Consider the following 13,861-nt stretch of genomic DNA (forward strand, 5'->3'; position numbering starts at 1 on the left):
TTTACCCTAATTATTATGCACATTTCATAGGTTAGAAGTGAGACAGCTTCAGGAATGAGTCTGGGGTTTTGTTTACCTTTAACATCACAGGCCTCTCTTCCTCAGTGTCTATGGGGATGCTGGTGCTGGTGACCCAAGTGTTGGTGCACAAGTGCCTCAGTCGGACATAGGAGTTCCTAAAGGGGGACAGAGCAAACAGCAGCTGAGATGGATCAGTCCTGAGCCCACCTGGGCAAGTGGGGTGTCCTGCAACACCTGCCTGTGGCAAGAGGCTGGAGAGCAAGAGCCATACCAGCCACCATTATAAAAGGGGGAGGTGGACCTAAAAGACACTGCAGTGCCCCTTTCTCTTGGCTCCTTCTTTCTCATCTAGAGCAAAGCTTCGACAAGAACAGCCAGCATCTTGGGATTATGCAAAATGCTGGGTTTAAGTATTTATGTAAGTCTAGGAATAAAATATTCTTTAAAGGAAAAAAACTAAAAGGAAGATGTTATAAAATCCATCTGAATAGAAATACATTTCATGAATAAACCCAGTTCTTTTTTTTTTTCCTGCAGAATAACAAACCCTTTTAAGCTGTCATAGCACAAAAGCCAGAGAGTAAAGCTGACCGTGGTTTCACAGCTTCATCATTATGATCTGCAAACCCTTGTTCCAGAGCAAGCATTTACAGTACCAGTTCTCAACTGAAAATCAAGTGAACAAAGAGCAGATATGAGATCTTTCTAAATTCTTTCCATATGATAATCTGTGGTATTATCAAAAAGCAGAGCTGAGAAATCAATTACAATTTTAACTCTGAATTTTACTTTTGAAATATATTCACTGTGGTCTCCATTCACGCTCTCCCTTTCACACTGATGGGCTTTTGAGTATTCAAGTAAGCAAATTATCTGGCAGAACTTAGCACAGCAAACATACTTCAAAGTCACATACATCAGTATTTGTGAGTACCTAGCTTTAAAATCCACCCTCATAACAACCAGCCCCAAGTGTCTGCAAGCCCATTCAGTCACAACCAACAGTGTGACTTATCTATCCAACCTCAGCTATGCTACACAGCTAAAATTTCAAATATTGACAATTAAAACCCAGAAGCCACTTGCTGAATACATGTGAATAACAAATGTGCTCAAGTGGCATCATAATCTGTCAGGGAAACAGAAGCCCAGCTCACCCCACACATTATTTTGTTGGGAACAATTCAGTTAAATCTATTAAAAGTACATTTTATTTCAAAGAGTGCACAGAGCTCAATTCTATCCTCACACAGATCTGTGCAATATTTAGACCATTATTTTCTCTCTTCATAGACTCTAAGTGTCACTTGTTTTATCCTTATAATTATTTTACCCAGTCACAGCAGGAGTATCATGTTTTATACATCCCTTATTTACCCATGAACACACCTCAATTTTTAACAGAAGGATAATGCTCATGTTTGATTTTTCTGCTTTACTCACCAGCATAATGCCAGGAAGAAACCCTGACAATGCAGCACTATTTTTTGCCCTCTTTTCATTTCCTTTTTTTTTTTTTATTTTACCTTGGAACCAGGCAATCAGCTCTCTGAAGGGTGGTGGCATCCAGTTCAAAGAGAGATGCAATGTCATTTCCATGTGGCACAGAGACCAAAGTGTACATAATCTTCTCCCCTGCCTGGCGTTTCTTCTTTGAAGCAGGAAGGTCGCCGTCTCTCTGCTGATTAGGCACAAGGGTTATTTGCTTGCATCAGGACCCATTAGAAAATCTTCAATTACCTTGCAGACAAGTAATACATCTGAATTGGAAGTTTTTATTTTTTTAATTTTTTTTTTTTACCTTCTAGCAAGAATCTACCATGACTGGCTTTGGAGTAACACAAAGGATGCACTTTGCTCCGTGGGGTCTCAGGCAGTCATTAGAACAACAGCAGGCCACAAGCTACAGAGGCACTGCAGCACAGGATATGCTTTATTTGACACTTACAACTTCAAAAAACCTGCAGAAGATGCTCACACCCAGCTGATGCAACTACACAGTGCTGGTCTGGAAAGGGTCACGTTTGAAAGAAGAGAATTAGTAAAAATCAGATCAGATTTTTTATTTTTTTTTCAAGAGACAAGGAGGGACTTTAAAAGTAAGCAATTTGCCTAAATCCATTGTTGTTTTATGTAAGTTGGATGGCTTTTTCCTCTCAAATGGTTGAATCAGAGCAGCACACTTTCAGAGAATAACAGAATCATTTGGGTTGGAAAAGACCACCAAGATCATCAAGTCTAGCCTTTGACTGATCACCACCTTGTCAACCACCAAGCCATATCCAGTTTTTTCCTGGACACCTCCAGGCATGGGGACTCCATCACCTCCCTGAGCATCCCCTTCCAATGCTTGTCAGACCTTTCCAAGAAGAAATTCCTGATGCCCAACCTGAACCTCCCCTGGAGCAGCTTGAGGCCATTTCCTCTTGTCCTGTGGACACTCCAAAGAGCAAGAGCCAGAACATCTGCTCCATTAGGACCAGCTTGTCATGGCAAGGGGGACAGGCAAAGCCCCAGCTGGATTGTATTACAAATCTCAGCACAGGCTGATAACAACAGTCCAACTCAGGTCTGATTTTACCCCCTGCAAGGGCAGGAGTTGTTCCCTTTGAAAGACAGATTTACTCAAACAAGGCACATGAGCTAAGGTGGGATCTTCCTCCCAACACCTGCTGAGAGTCCATGGGAATTTCGACCCCACAGCACCATCCTTCTATCTTTAGTCACCTCCATATTCTTGCCTACAGACTCCAAATGCCACCTTCCCTGAGAACATTTCTTGGCTTGACAGAGTCATTTGGAGTCTGTGCCCATATCCACACAGCAACAAACAGAATTACTGGTGTGAATGATAACCAATTAAGAGACTGGCAGCCCAGGGCCCTTCACATAGACAAAATACATCACACAGGGAGAGGAGAAGAGGAATGAGGAAAGCCAAAAGAGAAAAAAATCCAACCCTGGAAGCATGAAATGCTATTATAATGATTTACAATGCACCACTAAGGAAGAGCTGTACAATGTAAAAGGCCAGGCTGCATTTGGTTTGTATTAGTAGCTTGATTAAAACCAAACTGTAAGGGATAATCAAGGGCAAAACTTTGATTATCCATATTGCCAACTGAGATTAAACAACAAAATCAAGCAGGAATGAAATTATGGAAGAAAGGGTTAGTTATCAACTCATTTCAAAGCACTTTTTGAATCCTTCCAAAACCTCCATTTTTTCATTATCAAGCTTACGTCAGCTTTCCATCCCATTACTTCTATCAAGGATGGAGAGGGCAGAAAAAAATACAGAAAGAAATTGTTCTTAGGCTCCTCTAGTCATTAGACTACTGCCACAAGTGTTTGAGAGGAAGGCTTGCTAAGACAAAGAAGAACTATCTCCTGTGACTTGCACAAGAGTAAACTCATCTGACAGTCCCTGCATCCTCTTGTATCTCATGCCCAAAAATACTACAGAAAAACACACAAGAAATTTAACCTATATGCAAGGATTGAGAAAATAGCAAATTGCTTTTGTGATTTCCATACATATTTTGTTTTACATACTTATGATGAGACACAAACTGAAAAGGCACAGAAACAATAAAAAAATCCTTCTAAGAGCCTAACAGGTGTGAGTCAGAGTCTAATATTAAAGGGAAAACTACTTCCTACACCTCATAACAAAACAGAAAATTGGAAATTCAGTTTAAAATTCAAGAAGTCTGAAGGGGTAAGTAGCACAGGGCAGTTTAGAACAGAAGCCAAACTCTCTGATATCTTCCACAACTTACATTCAAACCTAGTTAGGGTTTCCCAGAAACTACCCACTTCACTATAATTTCCAAGCTGAAATGACTGGTATACAAAAAGCCAGGACACTTCATAATTGTATGGTTTTCTTTTTATCCTGGGGCTCTGGGTAAAATACAGACCAAAATATGAAACCATACAGGGAGGGAACATGGACAGGATACCTGACCCAGACTGGGCAAAGTGTATAAACCAGGTGAGCTGGCAGGAAGCAGAGTCAAAGGCAGGTCTTCTGTGCTTTAGGAGTTCACACCAACCATTAGTTCTGTGGAGAAGTTCACCCAGCAGGTTGGGGCTAACCCTGCTCATTCCCCAACAGTTGTACAGATCCAGCTTTGGAATTGGCTCACCAGCCCTAAATCCCATCAACCAGGCTTAGCAGCTGGCAGACATAGCAGCTAGATCTGGTTTTCAGCCTAAAAAGAAATTCCACTTCAGAGGGCAAGACAGTGCCTGCAACGTTGCTAACTGCAATGCCAAGCTTAGCTGAGCAAAATCAGACCTGCATGAGAGCTGTACAGCAGTTCCAGGCTGAACTCCCCCACAAACCTCAGAACTCTCCTTGCAGCATTATTTCAGAATCTGACTCTCACAACTCAACCTGGGTCATGGTAAAAAAACAAATCTAACCAGAAGTGACCCCCAACCTGACAGCTCTGGAAACAAGCTGCATACAAGGGGTGCACAAGAGATAGCAATGCTGCCATTGCACAGGAACAAACATGGATTTGTGTCTATGTCTCAGTTTACATCCCAGTGCACGTGCACATGCCTGTGTGGGAGAGAGAGAATGCACAGACACTTGCATACTGGAAGCTTCTCACGATAAAATAAATTTAGTAAGCAGCCAGAATCTGCACTTAACCCAGCCATTATTGAATCAGCAGATGAGTCCATGTGAGGATGTGAAAAGAAGTGAAAGTACTAGGCTATCTTAAATTAATTAGACAATAGCTCAGGAGAAGCACTGCATTCCTAAGCAGATGAAAACAAGATGACATTTGCTCAGGTAGAAACTGGCATATGAGCAGATGCAGCCAGCAAAACTGGATTCAATTAAGAGAAAGGAAGAAAAGAACTGCAAAGGAACTCAAATGCAGAGAGAAGAAAATTGAGCTTAAAGCAGTGTGAAGAGAAAGCCAATGGAATAGTTTCAGAGATGTTGGCAATGTGGTCAGTGACAGCCAAGGAAAGCACTCTCAAGACTTACTAAAAAACAAAAAAAGCCAGGTGAATTACATACAAAGGAGTATAGAGAACTGTGGGTAAAAGAAAATTACCAAATAGTACATTCCTGGAAGGAAAATGAATATAGCTTTGTTTGTCCCAAACTACAACAAACTAGCAACAGGCTGTCACAAGTGACATCAGACACATATCCAAGGTGAGGAAGGTGCAATCACCTCATTCTTGTGCACTGGTTAAATCACTCATGAGGATGAAAGAGACACAAATTCAATTCTGCTTGTGAGCTGGACCCACACCTTCCAAAGAACCCAGTGTAAGTATCAGTGGTATAAAGAGCAGAGTCAGCTCCTTCAGCCTGAGAAAAACCCAGTGTACATTGGCACAGAGGGATGTGAGCCCCCAGCCTTATTCTGCAGCAGCAAAAGCTCAATAATCACACCTAGGAAAGGCAACTGAGCAAACCCCCACAACACAGGGCACTTCTCCAGGTGGGACCCACTTAGTGAAGCAAAGGCTGAACATTCAAAAAAAGAGTCCTAGGTAGTGAGAAAAACCACCATAGTGAGAAGGTGATATATTGATCCAAGCCCACAGCAAAGTCTGTAACTCCTGGGCTACCACCACTGATTTACAGTGCATCAGGATTTAAAAAGAAGTAAAGAGAAAAACAATGCAGACATACTGCTTGCCACATGGAGGGTAAATGTAAGGAGAGACAAATCTCATACTGGAATCTGTAACAAAACAATCAGGTACAATCAGATTTGTCTTCCTGGAGACTTACAGCCGAGCAGATAACCCTTTTGACAGCTCTTAATAGAATTTTCTACTAATTGCTACCTATCCCAAACCTTCCTTATTTAACTCAACTGGGCATCATACCTAAAATTCAGGAGCTTTACATGGAGTTTTGCTTACAGAAGGGCCTTCATTTCAACTGCAAAAAAGCAATACAAAAACATGACAGACCCAAAAATACCTTTTATTTCAGAAGCCAAATCTACAATTCCAATTGGTGAAGACACCTCTTGTGGCATAGAGACAGACAAGGATAATGCCCTGCTCCTGAATGAATACATTAAGCTGTAATACAGATTTCAGCAGAAATTAAATTTAATAGCAGCCAGAGTTCTGAAAATGCCTATTAAATCCAGAGCAATGTGGTATCTCAATATGTTAACCCAGTTTAGCAGGCTCTTTAAAAAAAACAGCATTTTCACAGAGCAGTAACGTGAGCAGAACTCCATAGGTTAGATTATTTAAAAAATACTTTCTGAGAAGAAAATGGAGTAAATGAATGGCCAGCCTTGCTCCTGCCTGCTAGGAGCCCTGGCAGACAGCACAGCAGTTAGCCTCCTGTAACACCTTCACTGTTGACTCATTTGTGAGTCATCGCATTTTTAGTGGAGACATCACGTTGCAATCCTGTTGTTAGGAGCCAGAGACATTCTGTAAGAAACAATGTATGCATTTCCAGAGCTGATTCAGACCCGTGTGCAACAGCAGAATAATAATAATGTGCCGGCATCCGTGTCTCCCCTTCTTCCCCAGCCCCCCCAGTGGTCTGACTGCTGGCTTTATATAAGCTGCCATTTTTAAGCTGATGATTTTCCTTTTCAATGTTTTTCAGATTGTCTATTCTACTTGTTTAAACTGCATCACCCATAAATATAAAATAATGTAAAATATATAATTCAATAAATGTTGTTTCTGGAAGGTGATTTTTTAAAAAATTAATTTACAGTGTTTATCAGAAAAAAATAAATTATCCTAGGTTGGCAGCAAGACAGAAAAGTTAGAATTGCAGAATGTTGAGAATTCATAAAGAGAGATAAACAAAAGTCAAAGGAGATACATCAAATTGCACATGGCAGCCCATGGTAGAACTGCCAACTTCTTTACAAGGTAAGTGCATACCAGTCTCAATCCTAACAAAAATCTCAACAACAAAAGGTAGATTGGAACTGGTTAGAATTAGCCCTGTCATGAAAATGCAGACAAATAGAGATAAGGTACCCATTCAGAGTCAGCTTTAATACAAAGGCACTGACCAATGCCAGGTTCCCAGCTGTTCCTGACATTTCCCTGAAGTTTGTAGCATTCTTCTTGAGGCTGTACATTTCTCTCTTTAGAAAAAGCATAGTAATTTGCAGCATAAAAACCACCAATTTTGCATTTAGTGGGAGCTGCAACACAGAGCACTACAGTCTTCTAGACTTTAAGAGATGAAAAAGCCTTTTTTTGATAAAGCCCTTAAATCACAAAAAGGTCTTCCCATTAAAAAAAAAAAAAGTATCTTCCAAAGCTTAGATGTGGGAATATTAATCAACTCACTGTAAGGCCAAATTTTGCCAGAATTAAAAGCAGTGCTTCACAAGACAATTTGGCTGGATTGTCAGGAAGCAGGTCATAAACAAGCAATGAACCTCAGTCCAAATGTACATTTAATACTTGGGAACAGAAGTCCTGGTGACTTTCAGTAATATTTACATTCTCTGGAGCCAAAACCCTTCCAGACTCTGGAGTCACTTAAGGCAAGGCAGAAAGGATGTGCTTAAGCAGAACCTCAGTGTCTGTGCCCACTGCTGCATCATGGAAAACCCTTCTCCATTGCTGCTTCCCAAAATTCAGTTGCCTGAGCAACTGGGCCTTGTGAACCAGACTGTGAATGTGCACAGGCAGCCCCAGCACACACTGAGGAGATCAGGGCTGGCACAGAACCCAGACAACAGAGAAGGAGCTGCTACCTTTTCATCCAACACCTCAGTAGGGAAAAGAGAGTCCCAGGGTGGATCAGGCTGAAGGGACCACAGTGGGTCACTGGTGCCATCTCTGTGCTGCAGCAGGGCCAGCCCAGAGGACAGGATTGAGTCCAGACAATTCTGGAATATCCCCAGTGAGGAGTCTCCACACCCTCTCTGGTCTCTGTTCAGGGCTCAGTCACTGCCCAGGACAGAAGCTGTCCCTCCTGTGCAGGTGGAACCCCCTGGGCTCAGTCCCTGCCCATGGCTCTGGTGCCATTGCTGGGCCCCCGGAGCAGAGCCTGGCCCTGCTCTGACCCTCCTGCACTCAGGGACACCCAGGGGTGAGAGCCCCTCTCAGCTGGGGCTCCTCTCCAGCCTGGACTCAGCTCCCTCAGCCTTTCCCTGGCAGAGATGCTCCAGGCCCTAAATCATCTCTGCAGCCTCTGCTGGCCCCGCTCCAGGAGCTCCCTGTCCTGAGGAGCCCAGGACTGGACACAGCTCTCCAGATGTGCCTCCCAGGGCTGGGCAGAGGGGCAGGATCACTCCCTGAGCTGCTGGCACTGCTCTTCCCAATGCACCCCAGGACACCATTGGCCTTCTTGGCCTCAAGGGCACAGGCTACAGGCTCAGCCCTTCAGCCACAAGGATTTGTTTATTCATCTCCCATTTCCCTGCTACTCAGATTTCAAATTTTGCTGGGGTAGGTCCCCGTTCCAGATTCACTTCATGGGCAGTATTGCAAAACTAATTGCTTCAGAAGATGGAAAAGAAGATGCCTTTGCAGTGAGCCAGTTAGGCAGTGACCAGGCAGAGGAAACACCCAATGACAACCACAGAGCAAGGAAAACCTGTGTGCTCCAGGTTATGTGCTATTGGATACAAGACTGGCATAGCTGACCCTCAAAGAACTCCAAATATGATAAGATTCTTTTACTTTTGAGGGACAATTCAATACACTGCATCATTGTAACATAAAAGAAATTCCTGCACAGGGATGTGGAGTTCCTCTATTGGGCTGCTCGAGGGCAGAATGAAGGCTTAAATAGCCATTGCTGACTCCTGGCATTTCCTACAAGATTATAAATAGGTGAAGGAGACAAAGGGATTTCTGCCACACTAATAGACCCTGTAGGCTTGGATTTACATGGAGGTGTTACCAAAAATTGCTGGAAGTTCTTTCACAAAATACCTTTCACAGGAAAGTGCTGACTACGTAAATTAAAATTTCCACAGAGACATCAGTTTTGATCATCAATCAGCTTTGATTACTTTTTTATTGGAAGTATTTCTCTAATGTGCTTTATCTGGTCTGGGGTTTTAGCTAAAACAATATCCAGGAGGAATAAGCCAAACTGATAGTGAAACCACCTTTAACATTCATGCTTAGATTACTCTTGTGCCTTTATCATTATCCAGTCCAGGGAATATTTAACTATTTAGATGAACTGAAATGGCTACAGAGGGAAAACCTACACCAGAAATAAGTATGGTGTGGTACAGTAGGATTGGATCCTCAGTGACAAGGGCCTGATCTTGATTTCCATTCCAAAGCTCCAAAGGCCTCAAGTTTCATTCCAATACAAAAGAGTAGCAACTGGTGGAAGTTCTGTACTTTCATAGGAGAGAATTCTCATTTTTCTAGACAGCTTAGCTATTATTGCAATATCACCACTAATGCCAAATATCAGTGAAGCTGGAAAACCAATGTTGCCTACTCCATTTTTATTAAAATTGCAGACCTCAAGGCATGAGATTATGTAAGAATCTTGGGTTTCATGTCATGAAAAATCAAAAATTTCTTCCCTGTGCAGAGAAAAACTTGAAAATATATCCTCTTAAAGAACAAAAGCCGGAAGGCAAGCAGAAAGAAATTAAATTGAATTTTTTGAAGAAGATCTCAGCCTTTCCAAGGCAATCTCATGAATTTGATGGAGGAATGATTCTTTTTGGGAATATTTGTTGACTTAGGAACAATAAGATTCCCTCAAGGTTTTAACTCCACTTCCTTCACTCACTATAATCTCCATGTCTGGCCTTGCCTCATTAGTCAGAATTAGCTATAATGCTCTTGAAGCTGTACCAGGCAAAGGCTGTTGCCATGAAATAACACATCTGAGCTGAGAAGAATGAATACATTGCATATCTGCAGTCAGATAACAAGCACAACAGCTTCAACTAATGCCACTTAGATGCAGAATTTGAAAAAGTTTCTTATCATTTGCCTCAACATGGGGAATCTTTCTGAATTACCAGTTCTGAGATGTATCCTACCTTACACAGGATATGGAAAACAATCCCAGCAGATGGAACACATAAGCAAGAGGAAAGCTATGAAGGGCTTCCATATGTCAGGACATGCTGGGTGAAGGATACAGCATTCCCCAGATTACATGCAATATATAAATTCCACTTACCAAAGCTTTGCCTTCATTATTACCTTCTGGGTAGTGTGGGTTAAGCTGGAAAAGAAAAGAAGTCAAATACTATCTTGATAGCTTTCAGACATTTCATAACTGGGGGAGAGGGTTTGGTTCAGTTCTCTGTTATGTTTCCACCCTGCAAAAAGAGAGTGGGGTTTCAGAAGCAGTGTGAGAGTAAAAGACTTACTGCTTCAATTTCTGGCTGACCTAGCTGGCTATGTCCTCACCTCTAGAAAGAGCATCTTGCAATCAAGCTTGTTAACTCAAGAGGAATCTCCAATAATGAAACCCAAAAAGGGTGATGAAGAAAGCACAGTTGCTATTCTAAATGCAGCCAGTTAAGTCACCCACACATGCACACACAATCGCTTCCAGGATTGACCCTGGGCAGATAGATTGAGATTAAAAACTAATGTTCTCTTTGTCTACTGAGATTTTACAGGAGAAGACAGTGAACTCAGAATTAACACATCTTTGAAAGAGGAGTGATAATGCCACTAGAGAAAATTATTTAATTATACTGTGATTCTGTTTAACCATTATTAATGGGGATAATATTTTCTATGTCATATCAAGATTATCAAGCATTAACTAATACTAAAGTAAAATGAGAAGCTTGGATGAAAGATGCTGTACAATAATAAATTTAAAGTATTGCTATTTAACAGCTGTTTAATATCATCGTACTTTTGACAAGGGAAATATGTAGCCTATAAGATGAGGGATTATGTAGGCAGATACATTCACAAATAAACAAAAACACACACACCCACTCACTGGCTGCACATGAAGCCTTTCAAGATTTGATTTACATGAAGAAACAATTTTGCATCAATATTTACCAATATTCCCTGACATAGGATGTGCCATCAAAGCACTGAAAATGCCGAAGTGAGATTATAAATTATATAAGACAATTTTGTTCTTAGGCAATTACAGTGTGTATACATCTTGCAGATGAGTACTGTCATTTTCTTGGCTTGAATTTGGCATTACCACTGTGGAAGAATCAGAAGAGAATTGCACAAGGCAAGATGCACAAATCCCAGTGGAACTTTTCAATATCACGTTATCATACATCCAACATTACACAGACAACTGTTGTGAAGAGATTTTGTTAAGCTTATAAGGCTTTTATTTAAAAAATAATCATTTATATGATTATATGATTTATGTGATTTATAAGTCTGTATTTCTGAAGCAAAAAGACTGAGGAAGGTTAAAGAGGCTGTTGAGTTTAACCTTTTTTTGCTTCTATCTACCTCTAAAAGAAATTGATGTCAAAATATCATTGAATCTCTATATTCACTATAGAAAAAGCTGAAGAATTGCACAGGATGGTTTTTGGGGTCTTTGAGGTCTATAGCATTTCAGTCTGTTTACTTGATTTCACCCTTCTTTCTCAGGCACTAGAAACTATATCTTAGCACCAACCTACTCTACACTACAAAGCCTTATGGAACAGGCAGATGGAATGGATGTGCATTTCTCCTTCAGCTTTTTTGGTGGAATAAGGTGAACCTTAGGCAAGCTTACCTGATAGACAATCTTAAAATGGAGCTTAAGGCATATAGGATATGGTTATCTACACTTAATTGCTTGAGGTATGTAGGAAAGAGCTACCAAGTTGAAATATATGTCATCCATAACTTGTTCTAGGTTTTTTCTTTGCATCCAGTGACAAAAAAAATATTCAGTATTACTGAGTCTAAGGAATGATTTACCATTTCCATTTCTTTCCACCTTGCTCAGTAGATGCTCATTCCAGCCCCTGTATAAGCTGTAGAGCTTTATGTTGGAAAACACTGCAGAGTGTGCACATATGTCAGTCAGAAAGGAACCCTGCAGCCAGAGTGAGGATGGTAGCCTGAAACCATTATCACTCATCATTTCTCATATGTGGAAGACTGCTTCACAGTCAGTCTCCTTTGGCTTGCTCTTCTCTTTGTGTGCTGTATGGCTAAAGTGAGACTTCCTTGCTCCTGCTAGGAAGGTTCTTGGCTGTGTGATTTTAAAGGCTACACAAGTATATAATTTTCTGAAGAAGTACCCACATATGTAATTGTTTTCACATCGTTTTGGTTCCTTCTTAAGTTTCCACAGTTCTTTCAGCATGACATTTGTTCACCGACACCTTAAAATAATCCTGGTGTCCCATTTTTAGCAGCCAAGCCGAGCTCTCTGCCTTTGGTCCCCCATCAAGAAGAGACAAAATTAGCAGGCAGTGCCCCTCAGTCCCAGGCACACACCATGGCCTTCCAGCACAAGTGCAGAGGAGGTACAGAAAGGATAAATTACTATGCTACCTTCAGATATTGCTGGTTACAAGCAAGCAAGCAAAATTCTGGGTCCCCTCGGGTTTGTCACTAGACTCAGCACAGAAAACTTGGCATTGAGGACTTGATCCTACAGGTTTTCATTGAAGGGCTCAAGGGGACACAGTTGTCTACCCAGTATGAACTGAATTCTCATATTATTCAACTGTCTGCTTTCAACATAATGGTGATTAAAAAAAAAAATATATGTATTTATCAGTAATCAAATAAATTAGAAGAATCTCCCTCCCTTGACTTCTTGTCTTCTTGAAAAATGACTGAACAGACTGCCCTCAAATTTCCAAAACAGGCCACTTGTGGACTGAGGGTGATGGAGACAGAAGGCTCAGGTAAGAAATCAAGTACATCCTTAATGATGCTTTTTCTTGCCCTGCTGTTACAGAAATAATGAAACCAAAAATACATTGTTTAGAGAAAGTTTTGAGAGGCTGATATTAAACCATAAACACAGTGGAACTCAGTTTTCAGGCTGACATCCATGGCCCCATTTTCAGCTCTGCTCAGCAGTTGCCACTTCCATTTTCATTTCAATTGAGATTGCTGGCACTGAGGGTTTCTAAAAAACAGACCAGTAGCTATTATCCCATGCTATATTGTCCAGGTACAAGGGGCATAAATCATCTGGTGTTGTGTGTCATATTACACCTGTTCTGATTCCCTTTCAATATCCCAGCCCAGAATGACCTAAGGACACAGTGACAGTCTCAGCACTCCAAAATCTATTGCTGTTTCTGATTTATGTAAGATCACTTCCACATTCTTCAATAAACTGCCAAAACAAAAGAAGTTTTGAAAAAGAACAGCATTAATATTTTTATCTTGCTACTAATGAAATAAAGTAGAATTTTCTGCAGCTGTTTAGAAAGAATGCCATGCTAAAATAGGCCTCAATAAAGCTGAACAACTTTAAAGCTTTTTTGTGGCATTGGATGTCTTGAAATTTACTGAATTGTAGCTGAAATATAGCAGTGAATATTCCTGCAAAATGCCACTGGAAGGTGCATGCAGCCAATATACACCAAGAACATGATGAATTACAAACTGCAGAGCTTAAGTGTAATTGTATAAATTATTATTGCAATAGCTTCATTATATGTTATTTTTTAGAGTATATCTCCATCAGCTTCTTTCCCAGTAAAGAATAATCCAGAAGTCCTACTCCTCTGCTGCTTGTTTTTCAACAAACTCAGGTACAGCCATTTTTACCCTTCCATGAATGGGAAAGGAAAAGGCAGCACAAAAAGAGTTTTTCATTGACAGTTCTGGAGTTTAGAGACAGATCTGCAACTACAGAGAAGGCCCTTCTTTTAAATCTACATTTAAATAGCATTTACTTGCATTCCTCTGCAAG

General features: G+C 40.9%; 1 protein-coding gene across 2 annotated transcripts in view; it reads right to left on the reverse strand.

The window, feature by feature from the left end:
- The window catches only part of ITPR2 (inositol 1,4,5-trisphosphate receptor type 2), a 236,073-nt gene that overhangs the window by 168,306 nt on the left and 53,906 nt on the right, over nt 1-13,861 (reverse strand). Inside the window, exons 10-12 of one of the 2 annotated variants that reach the window (XM_056514148.1) lie at nt 10,169-10,213; nt 1,548-1,702; nt 77-176 (exon numbers count right to left, since the gene is read on the reverse strand). In XM_056514148.1, the coding sequence (XP_056370123.1) occupies nt 77-176; nt 1,548-1,702; nt 10,169-10,213 (300 nt within the window). The remainder of the gene's footprint in view (nt 1-76; nt 177-1,547; nt 1,703-10,168; nt 10,214-13,861) is intronic. The other variant, XM_056514156.1, reaches the window with a different exon arrangement.

Source organism: Oenanthe melanoleuca, chromosome 1A, assembly GCF_029582105.1.
Source record: "Oenanthe melanoleuca isolate GR-GAL-2019-014 chromosome 1A, OMel1.0, whole genome shotgun sequence".
Taxonomy (NCBI): Eukaryota; Metazoa; Chordata; class Aves; order Passeriformes; family Muscicapidae; genus Oenanthe; species Oenanthe melanoleuca.